This window comes from Struthio camelus, chromosome 20 (genome assembly GCF_040807025.1).
Source record: "Struthio camelus isolate bStrCam1 chromosome 20, bStrCam1.hap1, whole genome shotgun sequence".
NCBI classification, from domain to species: domain Eukaryota; kingdom Metazoa; phylum Chordata; class Aves; order Struthioniformes; family Struthionidae; genus Struthio; species Struthio camelus.
The window spans coordinates 10794020-10818596 of NC_090961.1; the positions used below are offsets into that span (position 1 = coordinate 10794020).

At 57.1% G+C, this 24577-nt stretch overlaps 1 protein-coding gene across 4 annotated transcripts in view; it reads right to left on the reverse strand.

The window, feature by feature from the left end:
* Positions 1 to 1725: 1725 nt before the first annotated feature.
* Positions 1726 to 24577, reverse strand: part of STXBP1 (syntaxin binding protein 1) — a 29408-nt gene continuing 6556 nt past the window's right edge. The window contains exons 2-21 of one of the 4 annotated variants that reach the window (XM_068914753.1): positions 21261 to 21371; positions 17541 to 17590; positions 17183 to 17264; positions 15876 to 15952; positions 15135 to 15213; positions 13933 to 14036; positions 12672 to 12820; positions 12023 to 12107; positions 11524 to 11654; positions 10196 to 10303; positions 9746 to 9806; positions 8878 to 8943; positions 8508 to 8588; positions 8236 to 8374; positions 7542 to 7651; positions 7174 to 7275; positions 5543 to 5628; positions 4950 to 5104; positions 2926 to 3049; positions 1726 to 2231 (exon numbers count right to left, since the gene is read on the reverse strand). In XM_068914753.1, coding sequence (XP_068770854.1) covers positions 2940 to 3049; positions 4950 to 5104; positions 5543 to 5628; positions 7174 to 7275; positions 7542 to 7651; positions 8236 to 8374; positions 8508 to 8588; positions 8878 to 8943; positions 9746 to 9806; positions 10196 to 10303; positions 11524 to 11654; positions 12023 to 12107; positions 12672 to 12820; positions 13933 to 14036; positions 15135 to 15213; positions 15876 to 15952; positions 17183 to 17264; positions 17541 to 17585 — 1770 coding nt within the window. In that variant the 5' untranslated portion in view covers positions 17586 to 17590; positions 21261 to 21371 and the 3' untranslated portion in view covers positions 1726 to 2231; positions 2926 to 2939. The remainder of the gene's footprint in view (positions 2232 to 2925; positions 3050 to 4949; positions 5105 to 5542; positions 5629 to 7173; positions 7276 to 7541; positions 7652 to 8235; positions 8375 to 8507; positions 8589 to 8877; positions 8944 to 9745; positions 9807 to 10195; positions 10304 to 11523; positions 11655 to 12022; positions 12108 to 12671; positions 12821 to 13932; positions 14037 to 15134; positions 15214 to 15875; positions 15953 to 17182; positions 17265 to 17540; positions 17591 to 21260; positions 21372 to 24577) is intronic. The other 3 variants (XM_068914751.1, XM_068914754.1, XM_068914752.1) reach the window with 3 other exon arrangements.

Below are 24577 nucleotides of genomic sequence, written 5' to 3' on the forward strand. Positions count from 1 at the left end.
CTGGGCGTCCTGGCGCTTCGGGCTGGCGCAGCGCCACGCTGGGACCCCCCCGCTCCTCGGTGGCCCTTGGGGACATGCGGGTGCCTGGCGACACCAATTTCCCAAAGCCTCCTCCTCCTCCCGGCCCCAGCAGCCCCAAAGCAAGCCGCACCGCGCTGCCTCGTTTGCACTAGGTATGGAGAGCGCATTTATTTAGTCACTCGAGTGCTTTAGTACAGAAGAACAGATATACAGAGATGATACATGTTTGTGCTTCAACACTTTCAAACATTTAGATTCCAGTAATTTCAAGGTAAACAAGTTCCAAGACAGACTAGATTTTTTTTTTAATTTTTCCTTTTTGATAAATTATTTTTTATATAAATAACTGTAACAGAAAAAAAAAAGTCCAACATACAAGATCCTGAAGCATTTGCATTGCTAAACCGAGAAAGAACTCAAAAAGGGGGGAGAGGAACCAACAAATATCAGTGCAATGATACAGCCTTTGCCCTAAAAATATATATTTAACTTTATGGGCAAGGAACAAACGGGGAGAGGAGGAAGGAAGGGATGGGGGGAAAAAGTCTAACCACCAATGAGGCAAGAAAGAGAGATTTTGGGGGCGGGAAATGGGGTCACTGCCTTCAGACGGGAAAGGGAACAAAAGAGAACAAAGCGAGTGACCCCAAAATATTGCAGTGCATCTAGAGCCGGGGAAAGGAAAGGGAAATCCTTGAATGTTAAAAAAAAAAAACAGAAAAACAAACCAAAAAAAAACCCAACAAAAGGAGGGTCGGTTAAATCACTATACACCAAGCTTGTTAAGAACGTCACGAGACACATTAATTAATATACACACAGTCCGCTGTGAGAGGGGCCCGGGCCGGGGGGGGGGGAGACGGGGGGGGCGTTCGGCCACTTCCACGGTCAGAAACGTTTCACCACGGGACGACGAGAGCGGAGGCGGGCGGCGGGCCGGGGCTGCTGCAGGCAGGTTTGCAAGCAGAGAGAGCTCCTTGGACCCCGCGTAGTGAAAAAGAATCATATCTTGCTCATGTGTGTGTGTATATATATATATATATATTTATATATATGCATGCATATATATATATATATATATTTCTTTTAAGGGATACAGCAAACTGAAGAAGGGTGGGAAAGGCTGGTGCTGCAGGTAGCTGGCAAGGCAGAGGGGCAGCCAACAGTGCAAGGAAACGGGGCCCTTCTTCAGTTTTTGACCGTTCTGGTCCCTTTTTCGCAGAGGGGTTTTCTCGCGGGGCGCAGCGGCACCCGTGCCCGCGGTCGGTGACCGGCCGAGCAGCGTGGCGCCGTGCGACCGCCGGCGGCGGGCAGCGCGGGAACCTCCCGCCGGCATGTGCAAAGAGAGAGGCTGCCGCTGCCCCCCCCCCCCACCCAGATGTTCACCCAACATCTGGCTGGGGACCGCGGAGCGGGGCAGGGGGCAGGCGAGCCTCAGTCGAACGGCCTCCGGCATGACCCACCAAAGAGCGACGCAGTCGAGACGGACCCTGGACCCCCCCTCCCGGCCCCCCCAACCTCCCCGGACAGTGCGAGAGAGGGCGAGAAAAACCCCCGAGAGCGGCGAGAGCTCTGCCGGATGCGCGCTCGAGCTCTGCGGCCGGGTACCGCACCAGAGCACGGAGCCAGAAATAACTGAGGCGCATCCAGCCCTCCAGCCCTCCGAAAAACCCCAAACAAGGAACCGAAATTTTGGAGAGTTGGTTTTTCTACTTTTTTTTTTTTTTTTTGGTCGTCGTCGGTCTCTAGCAATGAGCAGATGGGACACTCGGAAATGAAATCTCGGTTTCGGCTAGCTATATATATAGAGAGAGAGAGAGAGATAGACATATACATATATTTTTTTCTTTTCCTCTTTTAAACACAACGCACCGTTACTCTTAAATAGCATTTCCTTCGGCTGTCCCCTCCCTGCGGTTAAGATGGGAGCTGGGGAAGGCGGCGGGGGGGGAGGAGGAGGAGGAGGAGAACTTTCCAACACAAGAACAAGGGAGGAAGCTCGGCCGGGGCGGGGGGCACGGGGGGGGGGACGTGGCGTCACGGCTCGGCGACGAAGCGGCTCCCGGCGCGTCCCCCCCGGGGGGGGAGCCCGAAGGGGCGGTCGGCGTCGCTGGCCGCGGTCGCGTTTTAACTGCTGCTCTCGTCCTCTGTTTTATTCAGCTTCTTCAGCGTGTCCAGCAGCTTCTGCGGGGTGAGGATGTGCGTGGAGCCTGCGGGAGGAAGGGCAAGGGGAGGGGGGGACACGGCTGGGCGTCAGCGGCGGCCCCGCTCCCCAGCCCGCCCGCCCGCTCTCCGAAAGGCTTGCGGGGGTTTTGGGGGGGGGGACACACACACAACCCCCCCCCTCCCCGGGGCGCCCACGGCGGTAGGAGACGAGCAGCCGCGAGGGCGGCCGAGCGGGGGGGGGGGGAGAAGGGGGCGGACGGACGGCGATCGGCGGCGGGACCCTCTGTGGACTCCTCCTGCCCTGGACCCCCCCAACCCCCCCGCATCGCCGGGCACCTCTGCCCGTGGGACCGGGGAGGGGGCAGGCGGCGGGTTTCTCTCCCCACCGGCCCGCGGCCGCGCCGCCAGCCCGCTCGGCCCCACCGTCCGTCCGCCCCCGGCACTTCCCCCCCCCGGCCCCGGAGATGCCCCTCCGGCCTCTCCCCCCGCCAGCCGGCACCTCCAGCCGCCAACGGGGCGCATGAAGGCAGCGCTGGCCCCGGCTCGGGCTGGCGGGACGCACTGCAAGCGGGGTTTGTTTGTTTGTTTGTTTGTTTTCCCCCATCAGAGAACCGAAAAGGAAAAGGAAACTGAATGGCGAGCGTTGAAAAATGATAATTAAAGGACGGAGGAAGAGAAGAACCAAAGAAAACCCTTCGGGGAGGAAGAGTTTCTTTTTCTTTAGTAGGCTGCCTTTACTTGGTTGCTTGGGCTCACTCCATTGCTGGAGCCTGATCCTCAAATGAGACCCTAGTGGAGTCCCTGAAGTCGGGGTGCCTCAGGTCCATGAGAAATTTGGTGGGAGTGAGAATGTGAGTAGAACCTGCGGGAGAACAGAGGCGGGCTGACTCCGGGGCAGCGGCGGCCCGCGGCGCGGCGGCGCTGGCGATGGAGGGCGAGCGGCGGCAACGCGGCATGCATTCCCCGGCACGGCAGGGACGGGCTCAGGCGGTGGCGCACACCTCCAGTCGGCTGCCGGCGCCACCCCGGCGGGGACCCGACCGGGCGCCGGCGGTGGGAACCTCTCCACGGACGTCGGGACGGGCCGTGAGAGAAGCGCGAGAGGTGCAAGGAGGGGGGCCGCGCGGTGCCGGGGAAAATCCAGTGAGCAGATGAGGCAGCGGCGAGGGGCTGCCCCGGGTGCCGGCCTCACCCTGCCCTGGGTGAGCTGCAGCAGCACCACGAGGTGCACGTGTAGCTGTGCACCCTGCGCCCGGCCCAGCGGTGGGAGCCCCTAGGGAATTTGGGTGCCTACAAGCCTCTGCTAGCATCAGGCAGAGCTTCCACCTTGCCACGCTGCCCGTGCGTTTCGCGCCTGACCCACGGCTCTTCCGCTAGGTACGGCCGGACCCTGCACACACGACGCAGAGACCCATGGCGTGTCGGACTGCACACGCCATGCCTGTTGGACTGCAACGCATGGCAGGGTGCACGCACAACGTGCACCGGACTGCCGTACACGCAATGCATGGCAGGGCACACACGAGGTGTGCATCAGACTGCCGCACATGCACCGCATGGCAGGCTGCATGTGTGATGTGCACCACATTGCCACACATGCATTGCATGGAAGGCTGCACACATAATGTGCATCAGACTGCCGCACATGCACCGCATGGCAGGCTGCACGCGTGATGTGCACCACATTGCCACACATGCATTGCATGGAAGGCTGCACACATAATGTGCATCAGACTGCCACACATGCACCGCATGGCAGGCTGCATGCACGATGTGCACCAGACATGCAACGCATGGCCGATTGCTGCACGCGTAATGTGCACCAGGCTGCCGTACATGCAGCGCATGGCAGGGTGCATGCACGATGTGCATCAGACTGCCGCACGTGCAATGCATGGCAGGCAGGCTGCACACGAGATGTGCACCAGACATGCAACGCATGGCAGATTGCTGCACACGCAATATGCACCAGGCTGCCGTACATGCAGCGCATGGCGGGCTGCACGCGCGATGCAGCTTCAGGCTGCTGCCCACGCAACGCATGGCAGGCTGCAGACACGATGCGACTTCCGACTGCCGCACACGCACCGCGTGGCAGATTGCTGCACACGCGAGGTGCCTCAGACTACTGCGCACGCGATGCGTGGCAGGCTGCCCAGGCGACGCTGCACACCAGACTGCTGCGCGTGTGACGCACGGCAGGCTGCACGTGCGCTGCATGTCCGAGCTGCGCACGCCACGCGTGGCAGGCTGCTGCACGCGCCACGCGCGCCCGATCGCTGCACACGCTGCACGCTGCCCAGGCCTGCAGCAACAGCTTGTCCTGGCCGGTGTGCCGAGGCACGCGCCTCCCTTCCTTTCTCTCTCTCTTTCTTTAATAACCTCTAGAAAGAGAGCGCAACCGGAGGGAGCGACCGCATCGCTCCAGGACGCAAACGCCCTTCGCTCTCGCCCAGCTCTGTCTGAACGGCGGGGAGCAAAACCGCACGGGGAGAGGAAGAAGGGACCTAGGAGGCTGCAGGACGGGTGGAGGGGCATACCCTGTCCCCGGTGGGGACAGCGGGGCGCACGGGTGACACTGGGCAGCAGGAGAAGACCTTTCCGCCTAGGTCCCGCTCCTGCAGCCATCTGCAGACCGGATTTTGGCGGCTTGCCGTCGGCCGCGCGAAGCCGCGCTGCGAGCGGGGCGGCGGAGCGAAGCGTGGGATGAGGCGGCGGGCGCGACGGCGGGCGCGCGGCCCCCCCCGGCGCGCCCCACTCACCTATTAGCGCCTCCCACTTGCCGCTGGCTTGCGTCACCTCGTAGGCGCAGCGCATTTCGTTCATGCTCACGCCGCCCAGGATGAAGATGATGAGGCGGGGGCCGCTTCTGTACTCGCCGGGCGCCTTGTTCTTGTGCCAGTGACCGTAGCGGGCGCTGGAGAGGGAAGAGAGAGCACAGGGGTGAGGAGGAACAGCCCAACCCACCTCTGCCATCGCCGCGGCAGGCCGTGACGGCGGAGAGGGACCAGCTGGAGGGCTGGGTCTGGGGAGGAGGGTGGGAGATGCGCCGGACGTCCCCAGGAGAGCAAGGCAAGAGCGAGCGCTTCCATCCTCCCCGCTAACCCTGGCTAAGTCATTTCATCCAGCCCTGCCTCAGTTTCCCCTTCGGTACAAGGGGCTCACGCTCCCTGGCCTCACCAGCTGCAGAAGGAGGCAGTCCCTCCAGGCAGGTAGGGGCTGGATGCTAAAGGTGATATTCCTGCGGGCGTTCGGCCCGATGGCACAAGCCTCGGCCAGAAGCTTGTCGGCCCTGCGGGGGCAGGAAGGAGGGAGGTTGGGCCGCCACGTTTTGGCGAGGGGAACGGGGACCCACCTGACGGCCGTGGTGCTGAAGGAGGCGGAGGAGCGGGTGGAGATGTAAGGGTAATGCTTGGTGTCCAGCTTGTCATCGATAGCATCCTGGAGGGAAGAAAAGCCCCGGGCGAGGGTTTAGCGAGGAGTCAGGTGTTGTGCACAGCCCGGAGGTGTCCTGCTCCCTGTCCGGCATCCATGGTGCAGCCCCGCAGCACGTAGGGCCCAGCTGGGCTGGACTTTATTTGCATACATTTGCATGGTCCTGCTTTTTGCAACAATTTGATTAAATTCCTGTAACACTGAGCGCTTGGGAGGAGGGAGGTGGTGCTGGTATCCCTGTGGGGCAGAGGCAGAGCTGGGGACCTGCACTACCAGCACGGGCTGAGGCTCACCCTGAGCTGAGGTCTAGCAAGGTAGGGCAAGGAGGATGAGCAAGGCTTTACTGTCCCTAAGGAGGAGTTCAGTGAGCAGAGTTGGAGGCTTTACATCTACGGCATGCAGCTCAGCCTGAGCACTTGGTGAAGGGGTAAGGAAGTTAGTATTTCTTTCTTAGCAATAATGGTGGAGGGTTAAGGCTATCTGCAGGATGTTCCTGAGACCGGGTTGCCCTATGCAGTTCCCCTCTGATCTTCATGACAGGGGTGGTACTTTTTAGGGGTGTTCTGGAGCACCAAAGGTGGTGGGAGAATTTGCCCAGACTTTGGTAGGGGAAGGCAGGAGCCAAGCTGCTGTTGCGTGCGCTCTGGGGAGGCAGCCCTGGGTCTGCAGTTAGCAGGCTGCCTAGATTGTAAAGAAGGGAATTTGGGCTGAACTCATAATTGGTGCCTTCAGGATGATGCTAAGCTGCAGAAATCGCCTCCTTCCAAAATGTGGCTCTGGGGTCTGTCTGCCTGTCAGACCAGGCAGAAAGCCTGTGTCCGTGTCAGTGCCTGTGATCCACCTGGCTCTAGGCAAACCCTGTGAGGCCACTCTGGTCCTCGAGGGGTGGCCAAGAGAAGAAGGGGGTGAAGAGGAAGGTGATGCCTGAAGATCATTTTTTGGCTCTGTTTGGTGCTACCTGGGTGCAGCGCTCAGCCAAACGGCGTATGCCAACACCCGCACTGAAGAGGCACCTCTGTGAGAGGCAGGATTGCGTCTATGCCTGGGGCAATGGTGCTGTGCGTGTCTGCTCACTCAGGGGTGCAAGTAATGCTGGGCAAGGATGTAGCCCAGGTGTGCCCTGTTACAACATAGCATGTGGCATAAGAAACACCTGGTTTATTTGCTTGTACTTCAGTGGTGCTTGGGAGCTGCCAGCTCACCTGTGCGCTAGGTGCTGTATGAATACATAGTGTGCATCCCAGCCCGGGGCCCAGCACGCAAGCGCAGGGTCAGGAGTAGCGTGAAGGGAAGGGTGCACCAGGTAGGGTGAGACGTGCTGCATCACAGGTCATCATAGCCTTGCTAAAATTGTAAAGAAAATGGCCGCCTCCCATGGGCACTGCACAAAGGCCTGGAGCAGTTAAAGGAAGCTGCAGGACTCCTGTTGCAAGCAGCTTTAAGGGCCCATTTTGGGAGTGATGCCATGAGCTGGAAGAACCCTGCTCTCTGCACGTCTCTTCCTGGGTGATGCTGAAGTCCCTGCTCTGTTCCCTGTCCTTGCTGACTCACCTCCATGATGTCCTTAATAACAGGGGTCCATCGGGAGAGCTGGTAGGTCTGCTCGCTGATCCTCTCCTTCCGCTCTGGCTTGCTCCGGCGGCGCAGGGTGGACTGGGCACAAACAGCAAGAGATACCTTGAGCCACAGGGGATCCTGCAGGCCTCACACCAGGACGCAGTCTCCATGCTTTTGGGGTTGAGCCCGTGCCATGGGGTCAAAGTGACCCTGTAGAAAGTGTGCTGGGGGTCCTTGATGGCTTCCCAGTGGAAAAGTGGATCCCCGTAGTAAAAAGTCACACCTAGAGTAAGTGCTACAGGGTCCTGGTGGCTCTCCCAAGACTGAAGGAGGGCCGTGGGTAAAGGGAGTTGGACACTTACATCTGTGATGATGGGCACCCCAAGGTGGGCCATGTTGGTGATGATCTCGCTGTCCTCCGCAGGGATCTGAGCATGCTGGATCAACTTGTTCAGGTTTTCCTCAGTGATACCTGGAAATGCAAACAGGGAAACAGCACCCTCTTATGAAATGCATCCGAGCAGGGACACAACCTCTCCATCCACATCTCAGGACACCCATCCTGGTGTCAGCCAGGGATTGCTCAGTGGACACTAGGCAGCTTTCTGCTGCTCTGATCCTACCTTTCCCTGAGTTTTCCACCCCCCGAGAGCCCTCCTGTCCTTTGGAGAAGAATATGTCTACTAATCTTATACACAAATTCTCCTTTTTCTGCCACCCTTTGACTGTGTGGGGAGCAATGTGAACTCACCCAGGTCTGTTCCCAGTTCTGATAGATGGTGGTCTGAATCTGCTCCGGTCTCATGCAGTCGCCTGTGTGGGTCTGTGCACTCAAACTTTTTAGTGCGGTTTGTTAGGGCATTCAAGGAGTGGGAAACCACCTCAGAGACTGGTGGTTAACTGGGGCTATGCTTTTCCATTCAGCTTGCCTTGGTCAAACACTGAGCTTTGTGCTGGAGGGAGCTGCCTGCATTTCTCCTCACCCGCTCTCCATCCCTTTCATTCTCTCCCCCAGCCCACCTCCCTGTCCCGCCTGCTGAGCTCTCTCCTCCTCACCATTCTTCAGGAAGATGTAGAGCAAGATGATGCGGATCTTGTCATAGGTGCTGACATTCCCATCCAGCAGGATGGGGACAATGGCCCTCATGGGGTCCTTGATCTTCTCACCTTCAGCATCGGTGCCCATGGCCAGGTCCTGCAGAGAATACACACTCTGATCACTGCTTGGCCCTGGGCTCAATGCCTCTGCTGTGCAGTCAGGCAGGAGCAGCTAGCCCAGTTCTCCCCATTCAGAGGTGGGGGAACGTGGAAGCCAGGGAAGCTGGTACCTGTTCAACTCGGCAGAGCTTATCCACTGTGCCTTGGTAGTGCTTCATGCAGTCTTCAGCCAGGTGCAGGTGAGTTGAGTACTAGGGAGACACAAGCAGTGCAGAAACCCTTGTGGTATTTGGAAGCAGCGAAAGGTCCCCTTACCACCGCCCCCGGCTTGCCAACCCGGGCTTCAGCCCAGAACCGAGTGTGCCCCAGGTTGTGCGTGCCAGCCCATTTTGGGTGTGGGGGGATGCTGCCCCTTGCCAGCCCCTGCCCGTAGCTGGAGACCCAGCAGAGCGGCCTGGATAAAACTGCCTCTGAACATCCACTGTGTAGGTTGCTCAGGCACCATCTGCTCTCCATGAACCCGTTTGCTCATTTGTTTACCTTGCTGAGCTCCTTCTGGTACTGTGGCATCTTCTTCAGCATCTGGGAGAGGTCTCTCATGGTGGTCTATGAGAGAAGGAGACACAGTCACTTACCTGCCGTGGACTTATGGCTGTGAGCAGGTTTGTTAGCAGAGAGGGGCAGAGGAGGGGACAGCCCTGCCAAGGACTTCCGTCCAAATGTGATTCTCTGTCTCTTTGGGGTTTTGGTGATGCCTGCCATGATAGTGCTGTTTCATCAGCTGGTGATGAGTCTGAGGAGCAGGAAGGTCTGTAGCTACAGAAACTAGAGAAAAGGAGAGGGAATCCCTGGAGAACATTCCCCCCAGGACCCTCCTGGGGACCTAGCCTGTGCACTTGGCTGAGGGTGAGATGATGTTTTCAGTTTCTGGCCATTCTTATGTTCCATTTTTGACACAATCTCCTCATTACCTAGAACTTGGTGTCTCCAAAAAAGAACTGGCCAGAAGCAGAAGGAGCGCTGGCAAGGCATGCATGGACCTCTGCTCAGGTGTAAACTGATGCCCCTCAACTCGGTGCTCTCCCAAAGCAGAACACTTCCATTACCAGGCCACCACCATCCTGTTTGCTACAGTCTCTAGAAGTCCCTTCCCTCTTTCCTCAGCCCCATGCATAGGATAAAGTGAAGCAGCATCTCAGCCTGCTTGAATACCCCTGGCTGCTCCACAGCCGCAGAGTTGCTGGCTAGGGCCAGCAGAAAACTGCATGCACTCGTCCCCTCATAGAGCTATGCATCAGGCATCCACGCAAGGCCTCAATTTGTCCTGGCACGTGGCTGAGTCCCTGGGGCTGCCTGTACACCGCTGGGGAGACACTGAAGCCCAGCTCAATGCAAGCAGTAAGGTCACCTTGTCGCCCGTGTTCATCCTCTTGCTTGAAGAAAATTCCTTCAGGGATCGGGTCACCTCCCTGGGGAGAAGAGGAGGGCACAGCAATCAGCAGGAAGCCCAGCTGCAGTGCTCGTGACCCTTCTCACACTACGTGGTCCAGATCCTCCTGGCCCAAGGCATCAGGGCACACCCCAAAGCGTTTGCCTTTCCTGCATCCTGCCTTTGCTTGCAGGATGCGCTCAGCCTTGCCACGCAGGCAGTGACGGGCCTCTCTCCTGGGCAGTGGGTGCACGCAGAGCTGTGTGGAGAGCACCCTGGCTGGGTTAGCAGTGGGGCTGGTGGCCTAGCTTGGTGTGAGTTGGGCAGCAGTGCTGAAATCCTCTCCCCCCGTGCCCTGCTCTTCCCGTCTCCCCTTGCTCCCCAGTGTGGGCTTTGCACAGGCGGCAAACTGCCCACAGGGACACTTACTGGGACACCTCTGCAATGTGTTTGTGACGCAAGGTAACCCAGAGATCATCATCCTCATCCAGGAGAACCTCCTTCACCCGGGCTTCTCCAATGCCACTTGTCTCATACCTGGGGAAGAGAGTGGGAAGCATCACTGAGGGGAGTGGGGTTTGCAGGGCATGTGCTCCCCTTTCTGCTGGAGTAGTTCTCCAGTGTTGTCCTCTAACCCAGGCTAGAAAGGAAAGAGGCAGGATGGGGTTTTAGGACCCCCAAGGTCTCTTTCCAGCAGCATCCGGAGGGGAAATTTTTCCCGTCCTGGGCTGGATGTGCTCCCTTCCCCAGCAGGCTCAGTCTCTGCCGGGGGTTGTCTGTAGGGCCTGGGCAGCATCTGTCCTTGTTAGTGGCCATACAGCACCCCGCAGTCCCCACTGGGACATTCCTCTGCCAGTAACCCCTTAGGTTTTGTTTTTCATGCCCTTTCTTTTCCTGGCTTCTCCTTTGCCACTGCCCTCTAAAATTCAGATTCCCATCCCAAGAGACATATCTCCCTTCCTAGGGATACAAGGACCCCATAGTGGGAAATTCCTACTAATCAGCATCGTCTGAGATCAGGGTGTGCCTGGTGGGGTAGAGCTAGGGTCTCGTGCAATCCTTCCCAGGTCCAGACTCTGGGGAAACCTCCTATTTCTGGCAATCTCCTTTCGGATAAGAGAGGCATTGTTCCTCTGCCAGCAGGCACACTGGGAGAGGAGAGACCGTGCTTTCCTAAGTACCTGCTCTTCTCTTAGGCTCTTTGAGATGAATAATAGCATGCAATGAGTAAGAGGGGGCAAGAACTTGTGGAACGGCTGCAGAGAGCACGGCCACTGCCTGGGATGGGAGCTGATGCACAGGCAGCTCCAGCAGCGTGACTACAAGTGGCAATTAGCTAAGCTGTGCTCTCTCCAAGGGGAGTGAAAGTGTGAGCATGCTGCCCATAGGCCAGGCTCCAGAGGAGGCACTGGGAGATCTGTTCTTAGCTCTGCCAGTGAGCTGGGTCGAGTTATTTCAGCTTAGTTTCGTGTCTCACCTTCTTGTACCTGTTTAGACTATACTTGGCAAAGGGTTAAAGGTTAGAAATGCTCCTTTTGCACTAAATCCTGCCTTGCTCTTGGCCAATATAACATCTGCTGGACTGCGCGTGTCATAGTGATTTCTCTTGGTCGATGACTGCGTAGCAGAGCAAACCAGCTGAGCTGGAGGCTCAAACTTTGTGTCTCAGCTTCTAGTTCCTGTTCAAGTGCTTGACTCCCGTGGACTCCCTCAGCAGTCCTACCCCTGGGGCTAGGGGATGGCACCGCCACACTCACTTGTAGACGTCGTTCTCGATGGGCAGCAGGTCGTAGCTCATCGCCTGGAAGGTCAGTTCATGCAGCACTGGAGAAACAGGGTCAAAGCCCCGGTCCAAGATGAGGAGTTGGGAGCGAGCCTTGTCCGGACCCTGCAGACCCGGAGGGGAGAGCTGTCAGTAGGAGACCCAGGGGCCCTCCAGTACCCGCAGGCAGTGAAGGGGAAGCCAGGGCTATTTTCTAGCCCTCTGTCAGGGTCATACTACTTGCAGGGTATCTACAACTATCCAGCACCTGTGTGCCCATCATGGGGGAATCCATTGACAGTTCAGCAAGCACCAAGTCAGTGCTTCTTGTCTAGTATTAATGGAGCTGCCAGACCATCAGAGACAGGGCAGGCCCTACTTGTAGCCCAGCTGCATGGCAGAATTTGAACTGGACTTTAGGGATAAAATACCAGCCAAGCCTTGGAGCTCTGGTACCTTCCCCAGAAGGGCCTGCCAATGCTGTCTCTACTCACCTCACCCATGGTGGGGTCATCAGCCTTGTAAGCATCCAGCTTGTCCTGGATGAGCTGGGCCAGCATGGCGTTGTCTTTGTAATCTCTGGAGAAGACAGGAAGGGTATGTCAGATCCCTGCTCTTGTCCTCATCACAGCCCAGGAGTCCTAGGGCAGATGACTAGCATTGGCAAGGGCTGTGCCAGGGGGTGAGGGACCGGGAGGACCTGCTTGTTTGGCCCTGTGCGATGGCCTTGGCTCATGGGAGAAGGGGGACCTGAGCATATCTTGCTATCGCTTTCCAGCTCTCCTTGGGGAATTTGGTGCCCCTCTTTGCTTTGGTCTACTACAGGCAGGGGCAGTACTAGATGTCCCCGTGCTAGCTCAGATCACATGGTGGCCACATGGATTTCAGGCTCCCAAACACCCCAGCTCTCCACAGCATCATCTGAATCAAAACCTGTTTTTAAATATAGCATGGATGATTCTGTCCGTCCTACCAACCTGGCACCACCTATCTGCAGCATCCTAGCAAGTGCCAGGACTGTAGGCAGTGCTGGTGGGGAGAGTTTGCAAGAGGGAAGATTCGTTGGGGTCCAGCAAGAGGGGACCTAAAACAGTTCTAAGGGGAAGATGGAAATAAAGTACTGTGGACCAGCACTGCTCTTACCCTCTGTACCGCACTGCTGGGTACTCCTTCAGCGTGGCACACAGTGTGGCAATCTGCTCCGCCAGGCGCTCCAGGATCGGGTTCTTCATCTGAGCCTTGTGGGGGCTGTAAAAGCTTTGGAAGGAGTCGGCAGAATCCAGGGAGTAAACCTGGGAAGGTGGAAATAAAGCAGGAGGAGAGTTAAAGGGGAAACGTTGCTAGGGACATCCAGAGGACCAAGAAAATTGGCTGAAGTTCAGCCAGAGGAGCCCCATCAGCCAGCCCAGTCCTGCTGCCAGGGAGCAGTGTGCTGGGCAGAAAGCACCTTGCCCTGTGCCCTGGTGCCGGGGCCATCCAGCAGCTGTGACAGCAGAGGGGGCAGGCAGCAAGGATGTGGTGGGTATCACAGGAGTGTTTGGAAACCAGATTCAAACCCAGATCCATGTCCCTGCAAATGTTACCAGTCAAAGTCCAGGTCAAGGCCCCTGGTGAGTTGAGTGACGCTTGAGAAAGGAGCTGCTCTGGGTGTCTGCTCTCTGCTTGGTACCCTCTGCATGTGACAGCCCTGACTCCCTTCCTAGCTGTTGTTCCATGTCTTGGTTCCCTATGCATGTGCACAGTGCACAGCACCCTGGGGATGAGCTCCAGGGTCAGGAGACCCTCCCAGCCCTAGCATGGAGTAGGCATCTGTGCCCAAGCAGGAAACAAGGTGCTGTCTGCCCTGAGGAAGAACAGGGACGCATTGCTCGCTGGCCATCCTACCAGTAAAGACCAGATGCCAATTTTGCTGTGCGGGTGGCTGCCAAGAGCTATCCTCCACCTGTTCTTCCAGGGAGGCAGACCACAGCAACACTTGCTGTGTAAGGGGTTAACAGCATCAAACAGTCAAGTGCCATCTGTTCCTCCCCAGTGCCTGTCCTGATTCTCCACCTCCTCTGGCCAGCGAGGAAGGGCCTCTTGTGCAGCAGATGGCCCAAGGCCTGGCTCCCAGGTGCCCTTGGCTGGGTGGCTGTGCTGGGGGGGAGGGGGGCCACAGAGCCAGCCAGTGTAGGCTGCTAGCATGGGGCCAAAGCACAGCACACAGCTAAATCCGCAGCAGTGGATCAGCCCCGAGAAATAATCGAAGGAGACAGGAAGGAGAGAGCAGAGTGGGAGGCAAAGCGCCAGCCCTGGGGCCAGCGGTTTCGCAATGAGTTTGCAGGCTCTTTGCAGCCCTGGTGCTCCAGGTGCTCCTTGGTTCCTTAGGCCACTCGGGATGGAAGGGTCCCCACCAGGGACTCACCTGCGACTCAGATGGGAGGAAGGCAATGTTGATCTCTGTCAGGGTTTTGATCACCTTTGCAGCACGGGATTTCACCAGCTCATTGAAGAGGGCATCAGGGCAGGCTGGAAGGAGAGGAGGACAACAGTGCTCAGGGCATGGGGCGGCTGGCACAGCAAGGGTGACGCTGCCAGTGGGGTCCAGGGGACTTTGTCTCACTGTCGGTCCTGGAGTGAGGTGCCTGGGGAATGGTGGCCGCAGGAGTACCCGTGCCACGGAGGATGGGGGCTGATGTACTCTCTCTTTGGGCCTGCAGCTCGCGTGTCCCCTGGCACTCACGCCCCTCTGTCCCTGCTTTCTGGTATGAGTTTCAGGGATACAGTCTCTCCTTCCTCTCGGTTTCCACGTGGATGTCTTTGGAGTGGCTATCACTCCAGATTTGCACCTGGACACGGCAAGGGAACTTGGACCCCCGTTTGGTGTGGGTAAATCTGGCTGTGTCCGTGAGCGTGTGGGCCAGGCATCGCTGCTGTGTTGGAATGGGGCAGCACCTCTGCACTCCTCTCCGGCACAGAAGGGGCTGTCGCACTGCACCCTAGCCCCTACCCAGCAATAAAAGCTCCACAGATTCAGGTACCAATCTGGCTGGATTTGTGTTGAAAGTGCAAAAAGCACAAAAGGTCCCGGCAGCGGAAAAGAGGGAGTTTAGAAGGCTCACGTTAATGCCAAACCAATGCAACACATGAAGGGCCCAGGTCCTTGGGACACAAATTAACTCCACTGAGCCCTAGTGTTGTACATGCTGTTTGAGCTTGGCTCTGGTTCATTCAGCAGCTCCAGCAAGAAGCTGCAAAAAGCAGCAGCACCATAAACATAAGCAAAGGCTCAGTTTCAGGAGAATTTCCCTAACATCAAGGCCTTGGTAGATCACATGGCTGCCCACCCATAGCAAGGACCAGGCCTGCTTGCACAAGCTGCTTGAATTATCCACAGCAGTATTTGGCCCATATGAGGATGTTTTTGCCTCAGAGGGCAGATGCACCAGCTTCCCTGGCAGGTCTCCCATTTTTGGGTCCTGTCCAGCATAAAGAGGCTACTGCCTTCCTGCAGGCCCTGCTTGGTGTTTGCTCTTTCTCCTTTTTTCTTGCTCTGGAGGTGCCAGTGGGGAACTACAGGGTGTTGGTGTTGAGGCAATGGGGAGCAGTGGTCCCGCAGATACTCACAGTCAGTGAAGAAGACGTGGGCTGCTCTGTACTTGGAGGTGGGGGGGTCCTTGAAGTCATTGATGAGAGAGTGGATGGACTGCAAGAGAGAAGGACCCAGCTAAGCTAGGCACGACTTGCTGCATTAGTGGCAGCTGCATAACCCTGACAGACGCGTGAGCTGGCACTCTAATCCCAACTGTGCCATCCTGGGGTGCTGGGGTGCCCTCACGGGTTCATCTAGGCACTGCCGGCGTCTTGGCAGGATCTCCTGGGCACGAGTCTGGCCAGGTTTGCGAGACCCACGAGCTGGATTGCTGGGGGGCTGCGCAGTGCTGCCCTGTGGGGAACCTGCTCCAGGCCCAGAGCGGGGATCTCCCGTGCATGGAGCAGGACTGAGTAGCAGGTGATGGGCAACTGCACTAAGAGGGGTTGTTTTTATGTCCCCAGGAAGGACTTTGCTGCAGGCCACTTGGGGTGAAGCTCTGCTGAGATAACCAGCTAGGAACAGCATCCAGGGCTCTCCCTCCCTTTTGGCACAGTGAAAGCTTTGCACCTCTGATCCTTTGCTCGTGGTTTTGCACACCTAAGAGGGCTTGGGTTGAGGGCAGTGCCTCATCTGTGCTGTTTTCCTTGCCAAAACCAAGACGTTTCCCAACAGCATAGCTGCCCCTTTCTAGCTTGGGCATCACTCCCTCCTCCACCGCCCCCTCCCCCTGCTGCCAAACCCACGTCCCCAGCACCCTCGCATGGGATGTTCACCTTCTCGGAGGGGGTGATGAGATAGACGGCCTCCAGGCTGGGGAGAGGCTCCCGGCGCTTGTTGATATCTTCAACAACTAGGGAGGAAACACAAGGGCCATGCCAAGGACTGGTCTGGGCACAGACAGGGATGCACAGCCCACCTCGCCTGGGCTAGGATCCGTGGGGCTAGACATGGTTATTGCAGCTCCCACGGGGGAAAAGTACCAACCCTCCGAACCCCTTGGTTCCCAAAACATACCCAGGCACTCACCCCTGCCCACATGGGGCTGGGTGGAGGGATCTCCTCATCCCATCCCAGCCCTGCAGGGCCCTCCAGAAGTGGCTTAGGGCACCTCCAGATTTGGGGCTGTTTGTGTGGATGCCTGGAAAGGCTTCCCTTAGGCAGGCTGGCTCATTTGTTTGCATGCCCCTGCGCTGCAATTGTCCTGATCTCTTCAAGTCCTTCTGCCAAAGAGGACCACTCCAGGGTGATGCTCTGGTCCCTGTTATTAGGACTATGCTGGTAGCTACTGCTTCCAGCAGTCTGTGCTGGAGGCCAGAGGTGTCAGAGCTGTAAGTGGAGACCCTCAACATGTGCCTTGCTCCAGGTGGTTATTCCAAAGTTCCCTCCAGACCTCTCTGCCACTGCTGTGGGCAGCTCTTGTATCACCACAGAGGGTCTGTCTGCACCCACTGAGGCCTTGGTTTCCATGTCTCGCCTGGGAAATGGGGAGCCATCCCAGCTAATTCTCTGCTGCAGAACCATGGGAAAAGGCAAACCAAGCCCTAGGCTGGTGCTGGTCTGGGGTACCCAGGTTGGGAATGGGGCAAACCCCGACAGCATCGAACATCCCCAGATCTGCTGACTATGTTTTCCCTCTCCTAAGTGCTGCAGGGCTATTTATAGGACTGACATAAAATGACACCTGGTCTCCTCCTCGTATGCCCAATCTCCAAGGGCTGAAACACTGCCAGGAGACAAGATGTTCGGGCTTCTCTAGCCCAGCAGGCAAGAAGGGAAGCCTATAAAACAGTCAGCGCAAGACCTAGACAGTCGGCCATGTGTGATAGAAGGGAGCATCTTCCCCTGTAGAGTGGGAGGAAGCTGGGTTAGGGCCATGACAGTGCCTTGAGCAGTGATATGTCTGTGGAGATGTCTGAAACCCCTTGGCCATGCTATTGCACAGCCATGAATGGAGCAGTCTTCATGGCTCCCTTGCTATAGAGGGATATTTTGTCCTTCATACAGCAAGGTTTGCAAGAGATAGCTAGATCCGAGCAGGTTGGGGTTGGCCTGGGACAGGGCCAGGAGCAGCAGTACTCACTTGTTATGCCTTCTGTCATGATGTCGGTCATTTTGCAGCAGGAGGACAGCATGCGCATGCTGAGCTGGTCCACCACCAGCACCTGGGGAGAGCAGCAAGAGCAGGGAACTGTGGGGCTGGCAGGCAGCCAGTGGGGAGGCGCGGGATGGGGCAGTGCTTTTGGCAGCAAAGCCTGAGAGAAGTCCCCTTCCACTGTTGCTTTTAGCCATAGGGTCCCAGCAGCAACGTGGATAAACTCAACTGCTCCTTTTCCCTGCTCAGCTTCATCTTCCCTACCCTGCTCTGCCACTGCCTCTCCACCCTCCTCCTCCTCTTCTAGCCTCACCAGGGTCCCTCTCGGCCCCGTACACCCACTCACCTTCCATTCACCCTTCTTCTTCACTTTCCGGATCACATCGTGCATAATCTCTGCAAGAGAGGGAGAACAGGGCTATCATTTCAGGCCAGCTGCCCGAGCGCTCGTAGCCGCTGTGCAGCCCTGAACCCTAGGCTGCCCCGGCCCCGTCTGCAGCGGTGGGGATGGAGCCGGCAGGCGGGCGCCGGGGACGCTGAGCCACCTGCTCGGTGTGCGAGGCCGTGGCAAGGCCCCTGTCCGCCAGCACCTCTCCTGGAGACGCAGCACGGGGAGGTGGCTGAGGGTGTTCGTGGGGGCCTGGGGAGGGGTTGTCACCCGCCAAGCACCCATTTTTATCTTGTACTCTGCACTTATAAACTAAGCTGGTGGGAGCTGAGCTCACATCACGCAGGGAGCAGCAGGTGGGATTTGAGCACACGTCCCTGTGGCAGCAGGATGGGCGCGTGGGGAGGAAGGGAGGGTCTTTTCTGGGGAGCCTTGAGCCACCCCACATGCCTGGGCACTAATCCGAAGCACCAGGAAAACAACAGAGGCTTAAGAGCTCCTTTTAGAAACAAGAATCAGGTGGCCTGAGCCTTCTCCTTGTAATCCCTGGCAATCTCATTTGGCCTCCCGGCTCTGTCTGCCTTACACAACTGGAGGGGTGGCAGCCTCAGGGACCTGCGTGCCCCAGGCACCCCTTGGGTCTGGGGCCACCCCAGGCCATAGACACCTACTTCTGCCCAGCCTGGGGTGTGTGGGGCTGGGGGTGCCAGCCCTGGTGGGTGCAAGGCTTCTGCAAGACCAGGGGTGCACGGGGAGCCTGGCATGTGCATGAGCCTCAGCAGGTGGGAAGGTTTCCAGGCTGGTGGCCAAGCACAGGGTGGCCTAGCCAGGGGCTGGAGGGGACATTTGAGCCTCAGCAGGGCAGAGGCTTGCCTGGGCGACCTGGCCTGCTGGCATGGTGCTCTGGGCTGCCCTCCTGCCCTGCCCAAAGTGGCTTACTGCTGCTCTCAGCACCGTGCTTGGCTGCCATCCCACTCCTCCTCCTGGCCAAGGAGCCCACAGCTCCACATCTGCCTCTGCTCGGGGCTGCAGCTGCACTTGGCCCAGGCGGTCCCAACCTGGGAGCGTTTCAGCAGGTGGCTGCCAGGTGAAAGGGGTGATGGTACGGGGCTTCGGAGCCTATGGCAAGGAAGCAAAGGTACCCTGGTGTGCTGCCTGGACATCTCTGTGCAGACACGAGGAGGAGCGAGGGGATAGCTGGAGGGGCCCCTTTTCTCCCTGGTAAATGCACCATCATCTCCTTGCAGAGCCCAACTGCACTGGCCGGCTGCATGGCCAAACCACAGGGAAAGCGTCTGTGTCCACGAGCAGCCGTGACACATCCTCAGCTCTGCGCCTTTTCTCTCCCATCCCTCCCAGAGGGTTTTGCTCTAACCCCGCAGTCACAGGTGTAGGAACACAAATGCCCGATTAAGGATCCATCACACTGCAGGTATAAAAACATGTTTCTAAATGAGAAAACCATGAGGTTTGGAGAACCTGTTGGTGAGGGTCTGACCCTGCTAGGCTTGTCCTCGGGAACTGTTCCTCCATGGAAGCAATCCCAAGGATGCTGATTCCACAGGGAAAGCTCAGCCTGGCTTTATACGGTGTGGTTTTGGGCCTGAATTTGTCTCTTTTTGGGACAAGGTTTGAGGGTGGAGGAAGCCAGAGCTCAGCACCTGAAGATGTGCCGTGGCCACGGAGACCTCATCTCTAGGTGCTGAGCTTTTCTTAAAATGCCTCAAAACTGAGCTTTTTTGGGTATCAGCTGGGACGCAGCGGCAGGAGGCGGTCCCTGCTTCCTGGGGTGCCTTGGCAGCTCTGTGTGTCCCCTCTGCACCCAGGTGACAGCCCAAGTGCTCGGAGGCACGGCAGCCACGCAGGGTCCTATCAGGGCTGTCGCCAACAGGCAGAGGCCATTTCACAGCCAAATAGGACCTTGTTTGGGGGAAAGAAGTTCCCAAAAGGAGCAAGTCTTTGATGCAAGGTCCAAGGGCTTTTCGCTTCTGCATGTCCTGCCTCCGATGAGACCCTTGTGCTGTGCCATCAGCTCAGCCCCGGCTACTACCCTTTCTGGGGAGGAACACATGCGTTTTTAGAGGGGGGCAGCAGCCGTGACGTGGAGGTCTGACCCCTCTGCGTATGAATGGGCTGAGCTTCGGGAATGTGCTGGGCTGCTTTACTGTGCTACCGCCCAGCTGCAGACATCCCACAGCGTTTTTAGGGGCTGAACGAGACAGCCAAGGAGGCCAACACCTCCCAAGCTGCCCACAGGGAGCAGAGCAGTGGCACTGGGGGAAACTGGTGCCAGCAGGGAAAAAACAGGAGTCCACGAATATTGCAGATCTGCCTGTCTTGTTGAAAAACTCAGAGGCGCCCGTTTCTAGACCTGCACAACTGGGTCCTTCCTAATGAGATCTGCCTTGGAAGGAGCCCAGAAGGACGCTGGCCACAGGCTGGAGGTCCTGCCTGGCCTTGGGGCATCCCTTGGTCTCTTTGTCAGTACAGGGGGTGAAAGGCACCTCCGTGCTGTCATAGGGTGGGGGTAACTGGAAGAAAGAGCTGCAGTGATGGGGTGCAACCATCTCGCGAACACCCTGGCTGGACACTGCTGGCGCAGAAAGACTGCCAGCCGTGCCTGTGTGCGATGCCCACGTGAATCCAGGTCACCAAAGCAGCAAAAAAAAGTGCTGCATTAACCTGGAATTCTGCTGCTGGCAGAAGCTGGCCACGAGAGCTGCCCGCGTGTCGGGTCCTGCTGGGAGCCCTGTGCCTGGGACAGCTCGGCTCAGGCACCGGTCACCAGGCTGAGAAGAGGAGAGCAGGGTGCCGGGGAGCAGGAGGCACTTTGAGGCACCCCAGATCCTGCTCCCTGCTCCTTTGCTCGTGCCAGGAAGGAAGGTCCCCAGGACCCCTCCTGCCGTCCCCACAGCACAGACGGGGCCCCACGCACACGCACTGATGTGCTACTGCTAGCCACGCAGCGGCTCCCTGGTCTGCCTTGCTGCCTAGCGCCGTGAGTGCTGCTGCGGCCGCGTGCTAGGCTCTGGAGGGCTGGGAACGTGGTGCTGTCCTGGGGCAAGGTTCGCTTGGCTTGAGAAAGTCGCCTTGGAGAGACAAATATTTCCAGATCCTGCCAGCGTATCTCTTTTTCTCATTTCATTACTCATGTTTGGCTCTTTCCCTTGAGCAATGATCCAGGAATAACAATGCTGTTTACAAAGCAGCATCCACGCATCCTCCAAGACCTCGGTTTGACACCAAGAACTTCAGGGGCAACTGAAACAACGGCTATTAAACAGCAGCAGCCAAGCCAAGGAGCCAGTGAGCAGGGAGCCTATTTTCGGGAGATAATACCAGCCAGGGGGAAGGGAAAGGCCTTCTCCAAGGCTACGAACAGCCAGACAGAAATCCTGCTGTTGCGACTAAAATAACATTTAGCTCCAGAGCAGGGAGAGGAAGGAAGGAAGGAGACCGGGGACAAGTGTCCTGGAGCCAAGGGCCACAAGGGATGATGCCTTAGGTGCAGATATTCCCACTGGCTCTGCATCTTTCTCATCCAGTGCCTTTCACCTGTGGCCCTGGGGTGTGTGTGGCCACTGTAACCTCAATTTGCAGGCCGCGTGAGCCTGTGCAGGAGGGACCTTCCCTGCCCAGGGAGCCGTGGCGTCCCCTCGGCAGCAGGCACGGACTGACCTTGGGGACAGGAGAGATGCAGCTCTGCAGCACGCAGTCGCCTGATCCCTAGCACAGCCTCCAGCAGCACGGGGATGAGGGCGCCTTAAGCGGGCTGCACCGAGCTGCGCCCTGGAGGAGGACCGGAGAAATTCAGGGTGTTACAATAAGTGGACAAAAGCTTTTGCAGTGCCCGTGCAGGCTGTTGTGCCCAGTCAGGACTAGCAGATTGCAAGTCAGTGCATGTGCCTCTGGAGTGGAGCATCTGCCCGGCTGTGCGCAGGACAACTCTCAGTTTGCGTATTTAGCCAAGACTGACCGTTTGCAAAGCTGCTACTCACTCTCCCACTGCTAGTGTCCCTTCCTTCCCATTGCAAAGTGCTGTTGCATCCTCCTGGCCTGACCCTGATGCCGACGTACGAGCTTCCTAGAGAGGAAACCGGTCACCTTTGAGACCTGCTGCTAGGAGCTTTATGTTTTTTCAGTGTTGCCAGCCAGGGTTCAGAGGAGCCCAGGGCAGGCACCAGCAGCATTGAGAGCCAGCCCCAGGCCTTGGTCTGCTGCAGAGTTATCCTGGCATGGGCCATGATAACACAGCCCAGTCTGTGGGTGGGCTGCAGACCTGGATTTCAGTTCATTCCCTAATGAACTGACCTTGCCTTGATGTGAGCGGGTGAGATCTGGTTTCAAGGTTAAGCAAACTACAGGGGTGATCTTCCAACAGCTGCAATAGCCAGCGTGGGATTGGGATAGCCAGCTCAGACCCACTGCAGAATCGGGAAAGAGGTAGATCCAGAGAGCATCCTAGAAAGAGGCTCTGAGACCCTGCCAAAGCCTGTACGGGAATGAGAGAGAAGCCCTAGCAAGAGCCTGAGATTGCAGTGTCATTTTTGGAGGAGACCTGTCCATAGCCCACACCTTGCAGGTGTCGTTGCAGTGGTCATTAAACCCCTGGTTAGGGAAGAGTGGTGGTCTGTTAGTGGTCTTCTGGGCAGACCAAGAGGGCAAAGCTAAACACGGGCTGGCCAGGGATGTAGGGACCTCAAAGTGAAACGATGTGGGCCACCACAGCACAGCTGCTCTCCGGCTGCAGTCAGGCTGTTTCCAAGGCTGTTTTGGCTAATGTGGCGGCTGGTGGTGGTGCAGGGGTTGGGATACTGCTGCATGTGTTACAGCTGCTGGCCCTGCACCAGCCGGGGCTGGGAAGCCAGGCAGAAGGCGGGCACAGCCCCAGCCTTATCACCTATGCGCAGCATGGGGCGAGCAGGCTGGTGTGTGGGGAGGTCCCCATGCCACGCTGAACAAGGGCCTTGTGTTTGCCCACATGTCCTAGCTGCGTGTTGCCTCTCGGTGGGTTAGACTGCATCTGGCCTGTGCCGTTCTGCATCCCTGTTCACACTGCCCTTTCTGAATGGCAGCTCTGCCGATGGAAAGGCTCGCCAGGGCATTGCTCACAGTGGTGCTGGGGCTGGAGGCTGGGAAATGAGAGCATGGATGACAAACAAGGCACCAACGGCTTTGCTAAAGCCAGAGCTGAGAAGACACTCCAAAACAACTTCAGAGAGCAGGACAATTTCTAAGAAGCCACCCTGGCAAGGGCACATCTAATCAGGAGACGGGATGCCAATGAATACGAGCTATCTAGGATGAGCAGTACCGGATAAGGCACCCTTGAGCCAATTCGGCACTCATAGATGCGGTGGGTCAGGCAAGAGACACCTGAGAAAAAGGCAGCTCCTCCATTCCCTGAGGTCTTCAAATCAAGCCTGGATGCTGCCCTGAAAGAGGTGCTTCAGCAGGCTGGATGTTAGAGCAGCCAGCTTGCATCACCGAACGGTCAGACCAACCAGAGTTCTGGGACTCTAACATCAGGGAGCCTATTGGTGACATTCATAACTCCAGCTTCTTGTACTGGAGATGAACCAGGTTTCAGGGAAAAAATGCATATGTATATCTAATCCAGTGCCTTCAGCACTTCACTTGTCTGGACCTACCACGCTGCATCTGTTTCCTTCAGACGGGAATAATTTTGATTACAATTTCTACCAAGAAAAGATAACAAAGGCAGCTCTAGACTTCCTTCTCTAATGTGAAGAAGTGCCTATGAATAAGGAAGTACTTCTCACCCACAAACAGAGATCCTCCAGCGCTCTTGAGTAATACAGTCCTAAGAGCGTAATCCAGGGAAGGCTCATGCAGACAAGTCGTTCAAGAGCAACCACCACCTGCCACCTGCCACCCCTCTCAGTAAGTTTTTTTTCTGGGGTGACGCGTGGCATGAAAATGACCTACTGCATCATTCTCAAATAGGGCCAGAAGCAGGTCACACAGTGGCCTAGTAGGACTAGAGCCCATAGGTCAGTCCAAGAGGCTTAGCCCACTTTATTTATAACAGGCTGGCTGGACAGCCTTTCTCCAGGCCTACCTGGCACAGGGTCTGACCCCTTGCTTGCTCACTGCAAAAGGAACCGGTCTGTTGTCTCGTTCTGATTCTGGAGGAATAGGGACCAACCCTACCATCGTTTGTGCCTGTAGGCATCGACAAAGTTGTAATCAAGTGCAGACGGCCCTGAGACGGAGTCATTTTGGGATGCCTCAGGCTTGTTATCCTGCTTCAGAAAGAGCTTGAAACTTAATGAGCAGCTCCAAAGTGTACGCAAACAGGCAGTAGAAGCAGTAAAGCCTTGTCTTCACCACTGCCTGATCCTGGAGCACTGGGATGGGTAAGAGATGCCGTAGCTAGTGAATACTTTGGTTTTAATGCTGACCCAAGCCTGGTCTGTGCCAGAGGTTCACTCGCCAAGGCTCAGAGCAGCGATGGCCAAGCACTTCCCTGAGTAAGCAGTGCACAAGGCCAAACTCCTGCTGGTCAGAAATGGCTCAGTCCTGCTTTCCTGCCACGTCTCAGGGCCTCATAGGTTGCACAGGTTGGTCCAATGAGGAAAGGGAAGATGTCAGTTTTCTGGATGGGCAGACACTATATGAATTGCCCAAGGTCATACAGAAGATGGATGGCCCTAACTATGGGCTCTTCTTTCTGTCACAGGCAGGGCTCAGGCCTTTCAGCTTCCTCACATGTCCTCCATTTTGAGATTCAAAATCTCACCGAGCAGATTGGCAAAGCTGGATCACAAAAGTCCACAGTGAGGTTAGCTCTAGACCCACTTCTTTTAAAAGACTGTCATGGTGAATCTCCACGACAAACATGTTCGGGTGTGAGTTGGCTTGGCAACTGCTTTTTGCTGGTTCATTAACTAATTGCTCAAGACAGTGTAGATGTTACATGGGTACAACTGCGTTTGAATACAGTAGACCACGCGTCTACCTTAGAAATGTCC